At 43.2% G+C, this 18,896-nt stretch overlaps 1 protein-coding gene across 1 annotated transcript in view; it reads right to left on the bottom strand.

Annotated features, from left to right (window-relative positions):
* The window catches only part of bap1 (BRCA1 associated protein-1 (ubiquitin carboxy-terminal hydrolase)), a 73,119-nt gene extending 57,668 nt beyond the window's left edge, over nt 1–15,451 (bottom strand). Inside the window, exon 1 of the mRNA XM_060835751.1 lies at nt 15,363–15,451. Coding sequence (XP_060691734.1) covers nt 15,363–15,399 — 37 coding nt within the window. The 5' untranslated portion in view covers nt 15,400–15,451. The remainder of the gene's footprint in view (nt 1–15,362) is intronic.
* Between the last annotated feature and the right edge of the window lie 3,445 nt (nt 15,452–18,896).

Consider the following 18,896-nt stretch of genomic DNA (forward strand, 5'->3'; position numbering starts at 1 on the left):
TCAACATTCTCTTCCCCCCCCCCACCTCATCCAATTCTGCCAAGGGCATGCAAATTCAGGGCCTCCTCCACCGCCAAATCCTGGCCACCCAAAGCCTGCAGGAAGAACATCTCATCTTCCCCCTTGGAATACTCAAACCCCTGGGCACCAGTTTCCTCATCTCCTCTCCCTCCACCTCATCCAAGATCCAAACCTCCAACACGGCACTGCCGTTTTAAACCATCCTACCTGTTCATCTTCCTTCCCACCCATCCGCTCGACCCTCCTCTCCGACCTATTACCACCATCTGCATCTACCTATCGCCTTCCCAGTTACCCTGCTCAATTTTATCTCTCAGTCACCCTCCATCACCAACCCTCCCACATTCCTCTTGAAGGACTCATGCTCCTCGGACACTGCTATGCTTTTCCAGTGCCACACTTTTTTGGCTATATTCTCCAACAGTATGGAGTGAATTCTTTGTGTGTACCACCCATGCCAAGATGGTAGCCCACTTTTGAGTTTGATTAATCAGCCAAAACGTACAGCGCTGTTTCACAGACTACCTCATGATTCTTCTTCTCAAATCCATTCCAGAAATCTGCTGCATTCATAATGGTGGTGGCTATGGTTTCACATATCTCCAAACTTACCACTGGCAGACACCCGTTTCTTTCCACTGTCGATCAGAATCTTCAAGGCAAGCCTACTCTAGTCTCTGTTCATTTGACCATGATTATGTTGAAAATAAGCCTTTTTTCTGCTAAACATTATTGCAGAAAATTATCTTTCAATCCTTTTTAGATATTAAACCTCTCATCAATCTCTACTGCAACCCCTGTATATAACATAAAACACACTTACATCTTTTTGATGAGAGATTGAGAAAACGGAGTATGTCATTTGAAGATATTTTGCTTTATTCTTTTCTGATTTGTATTACCTGATGTCGGTTATACTTGTGTTATGCCCACAAAATGTGGAAGTAAGGTCATAAACTGTTTTTAGAGCTATACTGTCAGAGGCATTCCAACAAGTAAGAAAATTTCCAAGGAACAGACCCACTCTCCATGGTTAACTAGAAATATGAAAGGTAGTCTTAAAGTAAAAGAGAAAGCAAAGACAAGTCTCAAGTCAGAAGATTGGACAGATTGTAAGGAACAACAAAAACGACAAACATTTATAAAGGAGGAAAAAGGAGTTTGAGAGCTAGAAGAGCCAGAAATACAACAACTGATATTAAGACTTTCTCTAAATCTTTGAAGAGGAAAATAATTAACAAAGTGAACATTGGCCAGAAAGAACATAAACCCACAGCACAGGGACCCCAGTTTGATTGCACCCTCGAGTGACTGTCAGTGTGGAGTTTGCACGTTCTCTTCGTATCAATGTGGGTTTCCTCCGGGTGTTCCGATATACTGCCACAGTCCAAAGATATGCAAGTTAGGCGGACTGGCTATGCCAAATTGCCCATAGTATCTCGGGATATGTAGGATAAGAGGGTTAGCTGCAGTAAGTACTGGCTACAGGGATAGGGTAGGTGGTTGGGTCTGGGTGGAATGCTTTTTGGAGAGTTTTTGTGGACCCAATGGGCTGAATGGCCTCTTTCCACACTGTAGGGATTCTATGGTGAGTAAATAATGGAAAATAAGGAAATAGCAGTTGAACTGAACAGGTATATTGCATCTGTCTTAACTACACAGGACACCAGTAAATCCCTGAAGCGTTACATCAGGAAATGTAATTGAGAATTTCCTGAATTCTCTGATCAGAGAAATGGTGTTGAGCAAGCTGGTGGAGCTGAAGAACACCATGTACGGGCCCTGGTGGATTTCATCCGAGGGACTTCAAGGACTTGGTTGGTGAAATAGTTGGTACATTGATTTTAATTTTCCAAAACACCTTTGATTCAGAGACAGTCCCATTAGATTGGACATAAGTGAATGCAACTTCCTTATTCAGAAACTGAAGATGACAGAAAGTAAGAAATTACAGGCAAATTTACTGAACATCTGTCATAGGGAAAATACTAGAAGCCCATCATCAAATAATTTATAGCATGGCAGCTGGATGGGTTCAAGGTAGTCAGGGGTTATTTGAGAAGGTAACATGTGCTGTGGATAAAAGGGAAGCAGAGAATGCCCTGTATGTCGATTGCCAAAAGGCATTTGGTAAGGTGTCACATCAAAGGTTATTGTGGAAAATAAAATCCCACGGTGAAGAGAGTAGCATATTAGTATGGATAGCAAATTGGGCTGGCAAACAGGAAGCAGAGTGAGGACCTATTGGAATTCATTGAAGTTGTTAAGAACTAATGAGCGGTGTATCAAAGTGACTAGTGCTGGGATCTCACTATTTACAGTGCAAATAAATGAAATAGATCAAGTCCAGAATGTGCAGCTGCCATGTTTGATAATGACACAAGGGTAGGTAGGAAAGTAAGGTATGACGTGAACATGAAGAAACTACAAAAGGACATGGAGTGAATGGGGAGAAAATTGCAAATGGCATATAACGTGAGAAAATGTGAAATTGTTCACTTTGGTAGAAAGAATGAACAACATTATGTAAGCAGTGAGAGAGAGAGAGAGAGAGAGACTGCAGAGCTCAGAGATGCAGAGGAATCTGCGTGTCCAAATCACAAAATGGATAGTACGCAGATGCAGTGTGCAATTAGCAAAGCTGATACAGGTAGACAATCCTTTATCCGAAGTTCCAGAATCTGAAAAGCCCCGAAATCCGAAGTTTTCTCATGGAGTGTGGAGTGTCAGTCATGTCTGCATAAAATAACAAAGTTTGTGCGGCTGGTGAAGGGCACACCCACGTGGCGGCGTGGCCCAGCACTGGCAGGTGTCAATTGTGTATTTTTTCCCCACTGTGTTTAAATGTTTAATTTCACTGTGAAAATGCCAAAAAGAGCTGCAGGTACACCTATGCCTAACAATAATAAAAACAAAAGGAAGCATTTGATGTGATAAATATTGCAGAAAATAGAGTTATTGCAGAAGCTTGATCGCGGTGTGTCTGTTACTGAAGAATATGGTGTCGGAACTATCACTGCATATGATGTGAAGAAACAGAAAGTCAAGTAACTGAAGTTTTATGGTAATAGTGATGACCATCAACTAATGAAAAAAAGAAAACATACATAGGGCAAAAAAGGAAGATCTTAACTGTGTGTTGATGGAATGGATTTAACAACGAAGAGGAGAACGCATGCCACTGACTGGTTTGTTGGTCATGAATCAAGGTAGAAAACATCATAAAGAATTGAACATTAAAGGCAAATTTCAATATTCAGAAGGTTGGCTGCAGAAATCGGCTGAAGAAGCATAATGTTGTAAAATATCCGAAACTCTGTGGTGAAAAGGATTTTGCTGAAAATTATATTGACGAATTTGCCAAGATAATATCTAAGCAATGCTTTAGTCCTGAACAAATTTACAATGCTGATGAAACAGCTCTCTACTGGCGCTATGTCCCAAGAAAAATATTAACAAGGCTGATGAAAGAGCATCAACAAGTCTTAAGGATATGAAGGACAGGTTAACTATTCTTGGGTGTGCTAATGCTGCAGGCACACACAAGGTGAAACTTGCAGTAATTGGGAAAAGCAAACATCTGAGATGTCTGAAAGATGTACACAATTTACTTGTGTATTATTATGCAAACAAGAAAGCATGGGTAACCCGAGAAATGTTTTCAACTGGTACAGTGACCACTTTGTACCAGTGGCATGAACTCATTGCAGGCAAGCTGGACTAGAAGAAAACTATAACATTTTATTGTTCCTGCATAACTGCTCCACACATCCCCCTGCCGAATTTCTTGCAAAAAGTAATGTTTTCAGCATTTACTCTCCCCCTAATGTGACATCTGTATTACAGCCTTGTGACCAAGGAATTTTGCACTCCATGAAGACCAAGTATAAAGACGATTTTTTTAACTGTATGTTTGCTGCAGTCAACAGAGAGGTAGGAATCCAAGACTTCCTGAAAGAGTTTAGTGTTGAGGATGCCATTGATGCAGTCGCTAATGCTTGGAATGATGTTGATAAATCAACATTAACAAATGCTTGATGCAGACTCTGGCCTACAGTGACGTGTCACGTAAATGAACGCACTGATTTGGAAGGCTTTCATGTCACTGAAGAGAAAATGATGATAGCAAACCTTGTAAGTTACGAACAAAGTTTATTGGATGAAAGTGTAAATAAATTACACGAAGCTGACATCGATGAAATGCTGAACATTGACAATGATGCATCTGTCGTGCATTCTTTGAGCGATGGGAAAATTGCTAAAATGGTTTTAAATACAGATAAGTGTGAGGATAGCCGATGATGACTTAGTGAACACAGTTGAAAATTTCCCTATAGGCGATATGGTGAAAATGCGTGATCAGTTAATTGCTGATCTTGAACAATTTATTAGTAAGCAAGAGAATATGGCAATTTATTCAATTAAAGAGATAGCACAGACAGAAATAAGACAAATGACACTTGAAGAAGTCTTTATAAATGCCGTCAGCCATAATGCTGAAGCTGTTTATGTTCAAGTTTTATCAAATGCTTTTCTTATGTATTGTCACTGAGTATATATGGTCTGTGTATTTAATTTATCAGTATATTGCTCTATAAATAAACGTGGTAGTATTTCTAGTCTTTATGTGTGAGTATACATATGTTTTTGCTGCAGTGTTGATGTTTGATTACAGGGTGCTGCCCTGGACCCTACAAGGGGTGCTACATTTGCTCCAAAATCCAAAAAATTCCAAAAAACAGCCGGTCCCGCGATTTCGGATCAAGGATTGTTTACCTGTACTACCTTATGCTTTATCACGTGGAAATTAAATAAAAACACGTGGTTATGCTTCAGTTTACAAGGCATTGGTGAGACCACATCTGGAGTATTGTATATAGTATTAGTCGCCTTATTTCAGGAAGAATGTCAATGAGTCAGATGCGGCTCGGAGAAGGTCCACCAAAATAAAATAAAAACAGGAGGGTTGTCTTGTGAGGAAAGGTTGGGCAGACTACACTGGAGTTTAGAAAAGTAAGAAATGGCTTGACTGAAATATATAAAATCTTGAAGAGTCTTGACACAGTAGATATGGACAGGATGATTCCTCTTATGGGAGAATCTAGAACTAATGGTCATTGTTTAAAAATAAGGGATTGCCATTTCAAACAGAGACGAGGTGAATTTATCTCTCCCTCAGAGAATCCAGGGTCTTTGGCCTGAAAAGATGGAGGAAGCAGAGTCCTTGAACACTTAAGAAAATGGTGGTTAGATTCCTGCAAAGTAAGTGGTAAAAGGATATCAGAGGGGACAGGAATGCAGATTTGAGGCTACAAATGTTCTTATCAAATGGCAGAGTAGGCTTAAGGGGCTGAATTGACTACTCCTGCTCCTAATTCCTATGCTCTTGCTTAAATGTTACAATAAACTTAGCTGGTCTATAACATGGCTGCTACTGACCACACTTCGAGTTTCAACCAGCAGTAACTTGGACCAGACTTATAGCTTTTCCTTGGAAGGTTTCATCCTTGCATTATGTGGACCTCCCAGTCTACAAACACTGATAAACCAGCAGATAATATGTATCCCAGTTGTTCTGAACAAAGGAGCACTTTTGAAACTTATCATAGCTGAGATGGTGCTAACGGCTTACCACTGACTCCATATCTGGGACACAGAACTACCTAAGCAAGTCACAATTTGCATCCCCTGGATTTGAATACATGAATAAACTATATTTCCTTAGCAAAACTTTTAAAAACTGAATTTCATAATAGAGATCTTGGCAAACACACCACAGCCTATTTTGAAAGGGAAAATAAATAAGAAAAATCAAAAACTCTTCTACTTACAGACAGGAGAAGAGATTGATAAAATGATTAAATTCACCTCACCCTCTTGTTTGTAGCACTTGTCTAACACACTGATAGATTAATCAGGTTTTGTGAGCATACAATAATGTTTGAATGTATGAACTGAATATACATTGATTTTCTAAAAGATTTTGCCTTATTGTGCTCTGTCATGTTTTCATTTGTGACCTTTCTATAAGGTTTACTCAACGCCTAGGTATTTCACTTGAAACTACATTAATATTTATAATAACAGGCCACGTTTAGCTATTTTACCAGACTTACAACTCTCTTTGATGATCTCAATTGTGTTACCATCAAATGCTATACAAGCAATACTTGCACTTTGAGAATTGTGTTGTTCCTCATTACTTAATAAATCAAGATAACATTTTGATCAGTCTGGTCTACATAAGCCTTGAAAAGGCTGACGCACAGCCAAATGAACATTCAGCACAGGAGTAAAATTCTTAATGACCAGTGTAACCAGTTTCATCATTATCTTCAACATCTTCCTCAGATTACACTGCATCATGGGTCATTTCAAGGACTATGCCTCTTCACTCTGGACAGTTTGCTGCATAATGTATCAACTCAGTTCATACCTGAAGCATCTCTGAAAGGGTTTTAAGGCATTCCTGGAATTCATTCCTCTAATATAGTGAAACCACAATGAGTGACAACCCAAAATTTTGACTGTGACAAAGTTGTCAGCCATTCTCTCAAGCAGAATAGGAAAACCATTGGTAAACTGAAATTCCAGACTGGTAAATCATGATGAGCTGAGATTTGTACATGCTTGTCATCTGACCACATCAACCAATCGAGTGGAGTTAGGCTATTCGAGATCACAAATCAAAGACAAGCCATCATTTGACATGAAGGCCTCCCTGTGAAAAGATGTTTATGTGCAAGTATGTCCTACCTGAGAGAAAGTGCTGTCAACGAGAGACAGTGAAGTTTGTCAACAATTATGAGGCAGAAGGTGAACAGCTTGGAACAGTGTGACATGCAGGCATTCTTTCCAGCAAGGAAGGATGAGAATGGCTGCTATGCCAATGTTGAAGAAGCTCCGTTAACATGGTTCAAGGCAGCTCAAGTACAGAATGTTCTGATCTCTGGTCCACTCATGCATGAAAAGGGGATTGCCCTGGCAAACAGGCTGGGCCACGAGTGGTTCACTCACAGCAATGGACAGCTAGACCAATTCAAAACATGGCATTGCTTCATCTTCCACGTGATAAGTCATTACAGGACAGCAGAATGGCAGCACTGGTAGATGACAGATCACAATAGTGCGTGATCACTTCTTGGATAAGTGAGCATCAGGAGACATTTTTAATGTAATGAAACTGGGCTGTTCTACTGAGTTTTACCCAATTACACTTTAATACTTAAAAAGTAAAATGTGCCATGTTTAAAAGTTAAGCAAGGACCGTATCACTGTTATAGTCTGTGCCAACATGAATGGCACCAAAACGTTGCTGCTTCTAGTGACAGGAAAGTCTGAGAAACTTTGTGAATTTTGGGGTACTCCCCATATAGCATGAGGCTAAGGAAAGTCTCTGAATGGCAGCCTCCATTTTGATGTGTGGATCAAGGAAGTGGTCAAAAATATGTCAATGGAAGAACAGGAAGATTATCATAATTACAGATAACTGCTCCGCGCATCCTACCATCACCGGCCTCAAGCTAATGCCCTTGCCTCCCAACATCATGGTAAAGCTCCAGCCGCCAATGGATTGGGGGTGATCAGGAACCTGAAAACCAATACTGATGGTAGCTGATCTCTCAGATTATTAACAGCATTTATAACAAGCCACCTCTTCTAGAGGCCACATTCATGTGAAAGGTGTTGAAAGAATCCACAACTGGCAACCGTGATGGCTGTATCAAATCTATGTAACTGCAAAATGGTGCTGAGAATGAAATGGGACAGGGTGAAGTTTAACCAACCTGATGATCGCATTCTTATCTCTGACTTGTAGGAGGCCAGCATGGCAATTCCAACAGCGATAACCATGGAAAAGTCAGCTGAAGTAGATGATACCTTATTATTATGCAATGGAACTGACAGATGAGGCAATATTTTCTGCAGGGACCCTGCAGATTCCAGCGACTACTCATCCACTCTGTTTCCACAGCGGAAGCATGACACCAGATATCTGATCAAACACCGTCTGCCTCCCAGAGAAGTGAACACAACTTGAACCAGAAACCTGTGCATCAGACACCTTAGCATCTGAAACCCTAGCGTGGATTCAATGATCCCTAAATTGAAGTATGCCAAGATTATACAATTTGGTAATGTCCATAAACCTTCATCAATGGAATCAAAGTTAATTGCTTTTTTGAAACAATCATATAATTCTGCTTTCTTCTAAATTTTACACAAGATCTCAAATTGAAAGTCAAAACCTTTCTCATTATTAAATGGACAGGCCTCCAGCTCACAAAACACTTTACTCCTGATTTTACTTCTGCTGGGGAGTGACAGCACCAAGGCTAATCTTTGTTTTGTCTATGGCAGGACTTAAATCGTGTCCATGTAACCACTAAATTCTTCCACAGTTCAGACCCAATAATGTTGGTAAGTAATTGGGAGTGTGATAACAGTCTCAAAACTTTAACTCTGTTTCTCTCACCAGAGGCAATGCCAGGCTTTCTGAGTTTCTCCACCGCTCTCCGTGTTTGTTTCAGGTTTCTCCAGTATTTTGCTTTTAGTCCAGTCACCCCAGTACTGTGGCTGTGAGAGCAGATTGGAGGCGAAGAATCTTGCAGCATGCAACTCCTGTCCTGACCCTTGAAAGCCTGTCCATTAGCTACAAGGTATATGTTAGGAGTGTGAAGGAACACTCCCCGCTTGTCTGGATGAGGGCAGCTCCAACAAAGTTCAAGAAGCTCGACAGCATTTCGAACAAGCTAGAGGGTATAATTTTAAGGTGAGAGGGGAAAGTAGTAAAAGGGACCTGAGGGGTAACTTTTTCACACAGAGGGGTTTTCTACATGGAATGGACGGCCAGAGGAAGTGGTAAATACAGGTACAGTTATAACATTTAAAGAACATTTGGACAGGTAGGTGAATAGGAAAGGTTTAGGTGTATACGGGCTGTCTACAGAAAGATGGGACTAGCTTAGTTTGGGATACCTGGTAGGCATAGACATGTTGGGACCATAGACATGTTTTGTGCTGTATGACTCCTACACAGCACCTTCCAAACACGTGACAATTACCATTTAGAAGGTCAAGGGTGGCTGATACATGGGAACACCGCCACATGCAAGTTCCCCTTCAAGCCACTCACCATCCTGACTTGGAACTACTATTGTTCCTTCACTGTTGTTGGGTCAAAGCCCTGGAATCCCCTCCCTAAAGTCATTGGCAGTCTACCAATAGCACATGGACTGCAGCCGTTCAAACAGACAGCTCACCACCACCACCTTCTCAAGGGCAACTAGGGAGTGGCAATAAATGCTGGGGGCTGAAAGTGTGTTGCTGGAAAAGCGCAGCAGGTCAAGCAGCATCCAAGGATCAGGAGAGTTGACGTTTTGGGCTCAGGCCCGAAACATCGACCCTCCTGCTCCTTGGATGCTGCCTGACCTGCTGCGCTTTTCCAGCAACACACTTTCAGCTCTGATCTCCAGCATCTGCAGTCCTCACTTTCGCCAATAAATGCTGGTCCAACTACAGATGCCCCCATCTTGTAAGTGAATAAAAAGCCTGTAACCATTAAGTGGGATGGTGAGGGACTCCTTCTAAACCTGCAAATACTACTGAAAATTGAGCCCTTTTCATCAGTCCTTGAGACATGAGGCAACACCGCCCATACATATACCAGCAGGCTAAATGTTAAACAATTGTTTATTGAAGTTCTAGTATGTAAAAACAAAATTGTGGGGTAACCTCAGTTTGGGGACATTTTCATTTACTACTTTTCAGTCCAAATACCTCCTCTTCTCATGGGTCATAGTCAACTCAGAATATTAACTCTTAAATAATTCTACCAGTCCCGCTCAACACTTCTGTTCTAATTTAGGGCTCACCTTATCCTCACTTTCCACCCCACCAGTTTTTGTACTTCAAGGATCATTCTCTGCTAGTTCTGCTCCCTGTAGCATGTCACCATCACCGAACACATCTCCCCCTCCTGTCAGCATTGGAAAAATCTGGCCCATCCTCAATCACACTAAATCTCCTTCTCACACATTGCCTTTTATCTCCTCTCTCTTCATCGTCCAAAGCGCCAACACACCTTTCAGATGAAACAGCGTATTACTTGTAATTCTATTTAGAAATCAGTATTCACCTCTCACAATATGGCCTCCTCTACTCTGGGGACAGCAAACACACAAATCAGTCAGCAAGCATGATGCCAAGCTCCCGGCTGCATGGTATTTCATTCACCATGCCGCCCTCAACAGTCACAATTCTCCAGCTATACTTCTCAGGTGGGCAACCAACATAACCCAAGACCCCTTGTATCCCCATTGCAATCTCTTCCAACCTCTCCCTCAGGAAAAAGAAGCTTAAGCAGATCCAAGAACAGCTTCTCTCCCTCGGTTAACAGACTTCGAAATTTAATATTTGAGAGGTCCATTCAATGTTGATCGTGCTCTGTGTCCCTTTGCTGCAGCCATAACACTGTATTTCTCATTCTTTTCTATTACTCTTATACATATTGTATGGTATGATCTGCCTGAACTGCATGCAAAACAAAAAAAAACTTTTCACTGTACCTAGGTACACGGCAATAATAAATCAAATTCAATTAAAATCTCTGTTCTTGCTCTGCTGCGCTGCTCAATGCAGGCTCAAAGAATTTCATCGTCCTATTTGGCACCTTGACCCATTTAGGTTTTTTTTGCCATGTGCCAATCTGACAAACGTGAGGACAAATTCCTCTTCATCTTCAGGAAAAAGGAAACGCTACCCAGTAGGAAGTTCAGTCACCGGAAGGGTTTAGAATTGATGAGCTGGCTGCATATTATGGCATTATGACTGGATGAGGTGCATCCAAGGATACTGATGGAAGTGAGAATGGAAACTGCAGAGGAACTGACAATAATTTTGGAATATTTCTTAGACTCGGGGATGATGCTAAGAAACTAGGGAAAAGCGCAGAAAAGACCAGCAACTACAGACCAGTCAGTTTAAATTCCATGGTTCAAAATCTTGTAGATACAACAATTCAGGACAAAAATTAAGAGTGGCATCTATATATGCAGGTTTATTAAGGAGAGCCAGAAAGGAGACTTCCTTAAGGGAAATTAATTAACACTGCAGTTTTGTTTTGATGAGGTAACAGAGGATTGACCAGGGTAAGATTCCTGATATTACATTAGATTAGATTAGATTACGTACAGTGTGGAAACAGTCCACACCGACCCGTTCCCCTACATTTACCCCTTCACCTAACACTACGGGCAATTTAGCAATTCACCTAACCTGCACATTTTTGGATTGCGGAAGAAAACCGGAACACCCAAAGGAAACCCACACAGACACAGGGAGAATGCGCAAACTCCACACAGAGAGTCACCTGAGGCGTGAATTGAACCTGGGTCTCTGGCGCTGTGAGGCAGCGGTGCTAACCACTGTGCCACCCACACTTCTATGATATAGAAGGACTTGCAGAAGGCCTTTGATAAGTGTCAGACAAAAATAATCTATGATTAATGCAAGAGCTCATGGAGTTAAAGGAGCATGGATACAAAACTGGCTGAGTGGTAAAAGCAAGTAATACCAAACCAATGTTCTTTAGATGTTGTGGTTCTGTTCACCGAGCTGGGAATTTGTGTTGCAGACATTTCATCCTCTGTCCAGGGGACATCCTCAGTGCTTGGGAGCCTCCTGTGAAGCGCTTCTGTGATGTTTCCTCCAGCATTTATAGTGGTTTGTCTCTGCCGCTTCCGGTTGTCAGTTCCAGCTGTCCGCTGCAGTGGCCGGTATATTGGGTCCAGGTCGATGTGTTTGTTGATAGAATCAGTGGATGGGTGCCATGCCTCTAGGAATTCCCTGGCTGTTCTCTGTTTGGCTTATCCTAAAACAGAAGTGTTGTCCCAGTCGAATTCATGTTGCTTGTCATCTGCATGTGTGGCTACTAAGGATAGCTGGTCGTGTCGTTTTATGGCTAGTTGGTGTTCATGGATGTGGATCATTAGCCGTCTTCCTGTTTGTCCTATGTAGTGTTTTGTGCAGTCCTTGCATGGGATTTTGTACACTACATTGGTTTTGCTCATGCTGGGTATCGGGTCCTTTGTCCTGGTGAGTTGTTGTCTGAGAGTAGCTGTTGGTTTGTGTGCTGTTATGAGTCCTAGTGGTTGCAGTCTATCAACAAACACATCGACCTGGACCCAATATACCGGCCACTGCAGCGGACAGCTGGAACTGACAACTGGAAGTGGCAGAGACAAACCACTATAAATGCTGAAGGAAACATCACAGAAGCGCTTCACAGGAGGCTCCCAAGCACTGAGGATGTCACCTAGACAGGGGACGAAACGTCTGCAACACAAACTCTCAGCTCGGCAAACAGAACTACAACAACGAGCACCCGAGCTACAAATCTTCTCACAAACTTTGAATGTTCTTTAGTCTTAAGAATACATAGGACATGCTTTCAGAATTTGTGGATGATATGAAACTTGGAAACATAGTATAGAGAATTTTGTGGGACTTCAAAAGAACATTAACAAATTGGTGCTGTTGAAAGATAGGTGGCACTCAAGGTTTAATGCAGAGAAGTGTAACATAAATTCATTTTGGTAAGGACAACACAGCGGGACCACAGAAAATAAAGGCACATTTTGTTGAGACTTACGTCTTGCATTCATCAGGACAATTTATATGAACACCAATGTAAAGGGCAATGATACTTTTCATATGTATGAGCAGAAACTGCTGATTTGTCTATGCCAGTATTACTGCCTCTGCAGAGTCTTGAACAAACAGCTTTGCCAACCATCCAAGCCAAACTTTGGGTCCGCTACATGGATGACACCTTTGTCATCACTAAACGAAACAAATTTGAGGAAACCTTCAAGAACATCAATAATACTCTTACTGGCTTAAAATTCACTAAAGGGGAAGAAAACAACAACAAACTGCCATTCCTAGATATCACAGTCGAGCGAACAGCCAATGGGGAACTTCAAACCAGCATCTACAGGTAAACAACACATACAGCCCAAATATTGAACTACAGAAAAAATCATCCCAACACCCACAAACGAAGCTGCATCAGAATATTATTTCAATGAGCCAACACACACTGCAGCACAGAAGAACTATGCAGAGCAGAGGAAAATCACCTATATCGTGTATTCAAAAAGAATGGGTACCCATTGAACACAGTCCGCCGATTTCTCAGCAACAAACCCAAACAAGCAGACAAAACACATCCAGAAAACCTAGTCACTCTCCCATACATCAGAGACATCTCAGAAATGACTGTCAGACTACTGAGACCCCTTGGCATCATGGTAGTCCACAAACCCACCAACACACTAAAACAGTAGCTAATGAACTTGAAAGACCCTATACAGACGAGCAAAACTAATGTCATTTACAAAATACCGTGCAAGCACTGTAGCAAGCACTACCCTGGACAAACAGGCAAAAAACTAGCCACCAGGATACACGAACACCAACTAGCCACAAAAAGACACGACCCTCTCTCACTAGCATCCTTACATACAGATGAGGAAGGACACCACTTCGACTGGGACTACACATCCATTCTAGGACAAGCCAAACAAAGACACGCATGAGAATTCCTAGCAGCACGGCATTCCAACCGGAACTCTATCAACAAACACATCAAGTTAGACCCCATCTACCACCCCCTGAGAAAAGGAACAGGAAGTGACATCACCAACCCAAAGAAACCCAAACATATAAATAGAAAGCAGGAATTATCAGCAGTGCTTTGCCTGACACCTACTGAGAAGTTCCCTATTAGGGTGACGAAACGTCTGGAAATGAATCTTCCAGCTCAGCGAGCAAACCTACATCCAAAATCTCAACCTGAGCTACAAGTCTTCTTAAAACTCGCTAAGGTGTATTGTGTGCACATGTCTGTCTGTCTGCAACGAACAGGGGCCTATATATTAATATTCAGTGGTTTCAGGACACACATGTCCATTCATACTATTTGTCTGATTGACAATTCTGAAATAGTTATTGGTGTTAATTCCTGGCACAGGCTGATCGATCACAAAACTGCATCTAATCTTGGATACTGTGATTATAGTTGCGCAAATATGGGCTGACCAGACAGATTTTTTATTACTAAGCAACTATTAAAAAAAAGTGTCTGTAACAGGGCAGCATGAGTTGAAAAACCTTGGTATACAAGTAAACAGGAAAATGTTTCTAATCATAAGAGGAGCAAGAACAAGAGGGCACAAACATAACAAAAATTAGTAAAAGGTGCAAAAGTGATGTGAGGAAGAAGCAGCAGTTAGGGCCTGGAATGCAGTGCCTGAAAGTGTGGTTGGGGGCAGTTTGAAATCAGGTACTCAAGAGCGAATTAAATGGTTACTTGTAAAGGAACAATATGTGGAGTTAAAGTCAGGGGAGTAATTCACTGGTGAATTGCTGATTTGAAGAGCCGGCACAGTCATAGTGGGCTAATTGGGTTTGTCCTCGGCTGCAACCTTTCTGAGATACTTTGTGTACAACAAATACCGCCCCCTTTGTCTTTTGTTCCATGTCATATTCCAGACCTTCCACTTGTTCTTCATCCCCTTCCCACCTTTCACCGGTAGGAAACTCAATCGCCTTTCTACCGCCCTTTTGATTCTGAAAACAGTGTTGTTCAAATTGAAACATTGGCTCAGTTTTTCTCCCCACGTACACTACCAGGCCAAGCGAGCATTCCCAGCACTTTCTGCTTTCACTAAGATTTTGCAACGCCATAGCATTTTGCTTCCAGCACCAGTCTGAACCCACGCCCCTGGAAGCGCTCAAAACAAAACACAGTGGAAGAGATGAGCTAAGCCCCACTGCACTTATCTCTTCCTCTCTTTCAGATATGCATCTGATTCTCTCTGAAAGGAAGCACTGCCACTTTCTGCATGCTAGTTGGCAATGGTTATGTGGATGTCACAGTCTTGACTGAGGCATCTTAGGAACACAGTTCAGTGACAGTTACTCAGCAGCAAGAGTGGGAACCCCCATCCCTGGCTACAATATACTGAAGTGAGTGCTGGAGCATTGAGCCTGGGACTCCAGTTTAGGATTGTACAAGCATTTCCCCCATATTCCTGGGCAAGTGGCAAACTTTACCAACGGCTCAGTCACCAGGGCAACCCCAGCAGCGAGAGGCTGTGCTGGTAAATGACAGGCTGCCCCATTCACATACAGCTGCAAGGCTCCAGCTCCAGCTCCAGCTCCAAGAGGCTGCCCCCGGCCTCCGGCGGGTAAATCCCGAGCTCGGGAGACCCCGAACGCGTCCCTGCAGCCCCGAACATTACCGCCACGCCGGCCCACCCCCCGTGTCCACTCACCCGGGTCGCTCTCCAGCTCCAGCCAGCCTTTATTCATGTTCTCACCCCGCTCTCCATAGCTCCCGCAGCCCAGGCCCCACAGCCCTGTCGGAGCAGGCCGCAGTACGTCATCAAGCCGCGCCCGCGCCAGAGGCCGCTGCCGCCCCTCTCTCGCCGCCATGTTTGTGCGGGGCGAACTCATGACAAAAGACATTGCCTGAACTGAGATGTCACTTTTACTTTTAAAAAAAATAAAACCTTAAATTATCTAGGGAATGTGACTTGGATAAAGTTCTGGGATTTACATGTTAATGAATCTAAACTTGCAGCCCATTTTTAAAAGATTAACGGTAATCTAGTTTTATTCAATATATTGCATTAGTTGTGATCTTTTGCCATAAATTGTGTTCTATGATCATACTCCACGAGCTACCTGACAAAGGAGCAGTGCTCTGGAAGCTTCCAAATAAACCTGTTGGACTATAACCTGATGTCGTGTGATTTTAACTATGACTGGAGGCATCAGCTTCACCCATTTGGCCCCTCAGGGACAGAATACCATCAATGTAGGTGGGCCTTCTTGTGTGCAGTGGTAATGTCCTCGCCTTTATCCCACCTGCTCTAGAGCTGTATTAATAACATCTCTTACTAGTTGAGGTGGAAGCACAGTCAGCTTAGGATAGCCACATCAATGATGCCGTCACTCATACAAATCACAGCTTCCCTACAGTATGGAAGCAGTCCATTTGGTCCATCAAGTCCACACTGACCCTCCAAAGGACAGGCCACCCAAACCCACATTATCCCTGTCATACCAATGGCTCATCCAGCTAGCCAGCGCATCCCCGGACACTATGGGTAATTTAACATGGCCAGTCCACCGAACCTGCACAAATGAGTTTGTGAGCGTATTTACTCTATTCCGTCCCAACCCACTGAAACAAGATTAATATACTATTATTCCCTGGAAATCTATAATAATATCTGAAAATTATGGAAAACATTTCTGACATCTGCAGTGTGCTTCTTTTGTTTTTAGAAAAAAATTAAGTGTTGGGAAACTCTGCTGCACCCCAGAAGAAAAAGCAGTATAAAACTGTGAAAAGAATGGCTTGTCTTGTATACCTCAAAACTGAGCTGCAATTGAGGAAAAAAACACCTGAACCGTCCCCACCCTCCCCTCTCCCCCTACCCTCACCCTCCTGGCCTGGCTGAACTCATCCTCACCCTAAACACCTTCTCTTTTAATTCCTCTCATTTTCTTCATGTCAGACGGGTGGCCATGGGTACCTGCATGGACCTGGGGTACGTGGAACATTCCTTGTTCCTGTCCTATTCTGGCCTCCACCCACAACTCGTTCTCCGAAATATTGATGATATCATCACTGCTGCTTCCCTCGCTTGTCCAGAATTGGAAAGGTTTATTAATTTTGCTACCAATTTCCATCCTGCCCTCACTTTCACCTGGTCCATCTCTAAGTCCTCCCTTCCTTTCCTCGACATATCTGTTTCTATTTGTGGGGATAGACTGGCCACTAATATCCACTATAAACCCACCAACTCCCACAGTTATCTGGACCATACATCCTCACACCCTGCTTCCTGTAAATACTCTGCTCCATTCTCTCAGTTCCTCCGTCTCCGTCAGACATATTTTGATGATGCCAACTTCGAAAAGGGAGCCTCTAAAATGCCCACCTTGTTGTTCAACCGTGAATTCCCCAGTACCGTTGTCGACAGGCCCTCAACCAGATCTGGCTTATCTCCCATACCTCCATCCGGATCCCCTCTCTTCCCTCCCGCAACAGTATAAGGTTCCCCTTGTCCTTACCTACCATCCAGGTGGCACAGTGGCTCAGTGGTTAGCACTGCTGTCTCACCGCCTCGATGCAGGTTCAATTCTGCCCTTGGGCAACTTTGAGTGTGGAGTTCGCACATTCTCCCTGTGTTTGCATGGGTTTCCTCCAGGTGTTCTGGTGTCTTCCCACAGTCCAAAGATGTGCAGATTAGGTGGATTGGCCATGCTAAATTGCTCATACTGTTCAGGGATGTGTAGGTTAGATGCATTAGTCATGGGTAAACATACAGCGATATGGTGGGGGAATGGGCCTGGGTGGGTTACTCTTCAGAGGGTCAGGTTGAACTTGTTGGGCTGAAGGGCCTGTTTCCACACTGTAGAGATTCTATGATTCTATCCCACCAGCATCCACATCCAGAAGATCATTAGCAGCCATTTCTGCCACCATCTGGCACCTGTTCCCCTCCTCTCCCCTGTCCGCCTTCCACAGGGACCATTCTCTCTGGGATACCCTGGTCCACTCTTCCTCCACTCTCAACACATCCACACAGACCCCCGGCACCTTTCTCTGCAATTGCTGAGAGGTTAACTTATGCCCACTGAATTCATCCGTCCTCAGTATCTGAATGCCCAAACATACCTTCCAGGTGAAGCAGCGCTTTATCTGCACTTCTCACAATCTAGTCCACTGCTTTCACTGCTCACAATGTGGGATCCTCTACATTGGGGAAATAAAGCACAGATTGAGTGATCGCTTTGCAGAATAGCTACACTCTGCCTGCCAAAATGATCCTGAGTTCCGGCTGTCTGTCACATCCACACAGTACCCTGTTCCGTGGCCAGTATGTCTGTCTCAGGCTTGCTACAGTTCTTCAGCAAAGCTCATCATAAGCTGGAAAAACAACACCCAATTTTCCACTTGGGGACCCTGCAGCCTTCTGGACTCAGCCTTCACCCTCCCAGCCAGGTCGTTATCTGCTCCTTTGTCTGTCCAACCTGTTTTCTCTCTTTGGGCTGTATCCCCACCTATCGTTTACTTCTTACACCCTCTCCACCGATCTTCTGCATAAAAACTGACATTTTTCACGCTGCTATCAATTCTGAGGAAAGGTCAGCAGGCCCAAAACATTAACTTTGATTTCTCTTCACAGATGCTGCAGACCTGCTGAACTTTTCCAGCAATTTCTGTTTTTGTTTCTGATTTACAGCATCCACAGTTCTTTCGGTTTTTATTGGGTATATCAAAATGGTTGTGGAGAGGGAGGTGTGAAGGGGATAGATGCCTGGCAAAGGGAGGTACAAAACAGCAGGGGTAAGTAGGAGGCTACAGAATGATCACATTGTGAAGAATGGGCAGAGTACATGGCAACAAAAGAGGGATAAACAGCATTGAGTGCAAGTAGGGAAGGAATGTGCTACCTAAGGTGAGAGTGAAATGCATTGTACACAAAAAGAGTGCCAAAATATGATGTCTAAGACATATAACTGCTAGAGGTATGACTGGGACAGTATGGTGACTCAGCGGTTAGCACTGCTGTCTTACAGCACCCGAGACATGGGTTTGATCCTGGCCTCGGGTGACTGTCTGCATGGAGTTTGCACATTTTTCCTGTGTCTGTGTGGGTTTCCTCCGGATGCTCAAGTTTCCTTCCACAACCCTAAGATCTGCAGGTTAGGTGGATTGGTCATGGGAAATGCAGGGCTCAAGAGAGAGGTGGGTCTGGGCGGGCTGCTCTTTGGGGACCAGTCTGCTCCCG

Source organism: Hemiscyllium ocellatum, chromosome 14 (assembly GCF_020745735.1).
Source record: "Hemiscyllium ocellatum isolate sHemOce1 chromosome 14, sHemOce1.pat.X.cur, whole genome shotgun sequence".
Lineage (NCBI taxonomy): Eukaryota > Metazoa > Chordata > Chondrichthyes > Orectolobiformes > Hemiscylliidae > Hemiscyllium > Hemiscyllium ocellatum.